Source organism: Galeopterus variegatus, unplaced genomic scaffold, assembly GCF_000696425.1.
Source record: "Galeopterus variegatus unplaced genomic scaffold, G_variegatus-3.0.2 Scaffold2064, whole genome shotgun sequence".
Classification (NCBI taxonomy): domain Eukaryota; kingdom Metazoa; phylum Chordata; class Mammalia; order Dermoptera; family Cynocephalidae; genus Galeopterus; species Galeopterus variegatus.
The window spans coordinates 193,373-194,914 of NW_007728175.1; the positions used below are offsets into that span (position 1 = coordinate 193,373).

The window sequence follows — 1,542 nt, forward strand, 5'->3', positions numbered from 1 at the left end:
GTGCCCACAAACCCCCATCTCCAGCTTCCACTGCCGTCCTCAGAATTTCCAGCTGTTTTTTGGATGACTCCCTAGGGTACCTCGACTTCATATGGCTTGGTGTTAGCAGCATCACACTCTAACCAACTGAGCTAACCGGCCAGTCCTGCTCGTTTCTTATTGTGCACTTTGTACAGCACTCATCACGTAGAACTGTAATTATTTGTGTCTATCAATTATTTTTTTAGGTCAGTCTCTGTGTCTTATTGTTTTCCCCTGTATCACCCAGCATAGGGCCTGGAACATTGTAGGTGCTAGTGAGTACTATTTGAATGGATGTATCTTTAATAGATACATGTCTTTTAATATGGTTTCCCAAAGAAGCTTCGACATTATCCTTTCCAGCACGCCCCTAGAAACAAGCATAATACTCATATCCAGATCTCAACCACACTCGCCCTGAATAGTTAACTTTGGGGTGAGCAAGGCTGGGGCTCAAGCTGTCCATCAGCAGAACCTTTGCTTGGGGAAGGTTTTGGGGTTACTTCCCGCCTACCTTTCCTGGCATCTCAGCCCCACCCGCGCATCCCCGGGCGTGGCCGAGCGCGGCGCCTTTAAGGAGGGGGCGGAGCACAAGTGTAAAGACAAAGCCCCTGGCCGCGCGCTCCCCCTCCCCCTTCCGGCGCACCACACGGACAGCGGTGCCCGGATGTCGGTGTCGCCGTCGGTGACAGATGGTGCAGTGTCTGTATATGAGAGGGGGCTTCTCTGGCCTGACCTCCTTAAGTTCTAGGCCTTTCGGTCCCCCGCTGTCCTCCAATTTTAACTCCGCCGCTGGATGCCCGCGCGCCTGTCACCGGCACTTACATAATGTGACCTTTCACCTCTTCAGACTGCCCTCTAGTGCGCTGCAACCTAACTACGCGGCAGGGGCAGGGGGTGGGTCCCGGGCGCAGAGCGGCAGTTCCTCTGAGCCAGTAGGCTGTGAGCGCTGACCAGCTCTCCGCCTATTGGGGCATTCGCCACCGGCGCCACTGGGGAGCAAGTTAGTGTGTGCTGGCCGGGTCGGGGGGAGGAGGGGAATCTCCCGCCATTTTTCAATAATTTCCTCCGGTGCAGCTGAGGAGGAGTCGTGACTGCCGGCCGCGGGGGCCCGTTGCGAAGGTTGGCCGGGGGCTGCCGGGAGGCGCAGCGGTGTGCGTGGGAGCTCTGCGCCTTTGCGTTCGGCTCCATGGCTCTCGCGCGGCCGAGCCAGCAGTGAGGGAGACGGAGTTCGCGCCGCCCTCTCACCCCTCCCCTCCCCCACTCATCCCCGGGAGCCAGGCGCTCGCTCCGGGCCGCGGGGCCTAGTACTGCGCCCGGGTCGGCGAGGAGCCGCGCGTTCCCCCCGCCGCCGCGATGGCGCCGCTCCTGGGTCGCAAGCCCTTCCCGCTGGTGAAACCGCTTCCCGGAGAGGAGCCGCTCTTCACCATCCCACACACTCAGGAGGCCTTCCGCACCCGGGAGTATCCTTTTCTGGAGGCGCCGGCCGGGCCGCCCGTGGGCTGGGATGGGCCGGGCCGA

General features: G+C 60.4%; 1 protein-coding gene across 1 annotated transcript in view; it reads left to right on the forward strand.

The window, feature by feature from the left end:
• The first annotated feature begins 1,207 nt into the window (after positions 1–1,207).
• The window catches only part of BAZ1B (bromodomain adjacent to zinc finger domain, 1B), a 77,360-nt gene continuing 77,025 nt past the window's right edge, over positions 1,208–1,542 (forward strand). Inside the window, exon 1 of the mRNA XM_008580319.1 lies at positions 1,208–1,484. Coding sequence (XP_008578541.1) covers positions 1,378–1,484 — 107 coding nt within the window. The 5' untranslated portion in view covers positions 1,208–1,377. The remainder of the gene's footprint in view (positions 1,485–1,542) is intronic.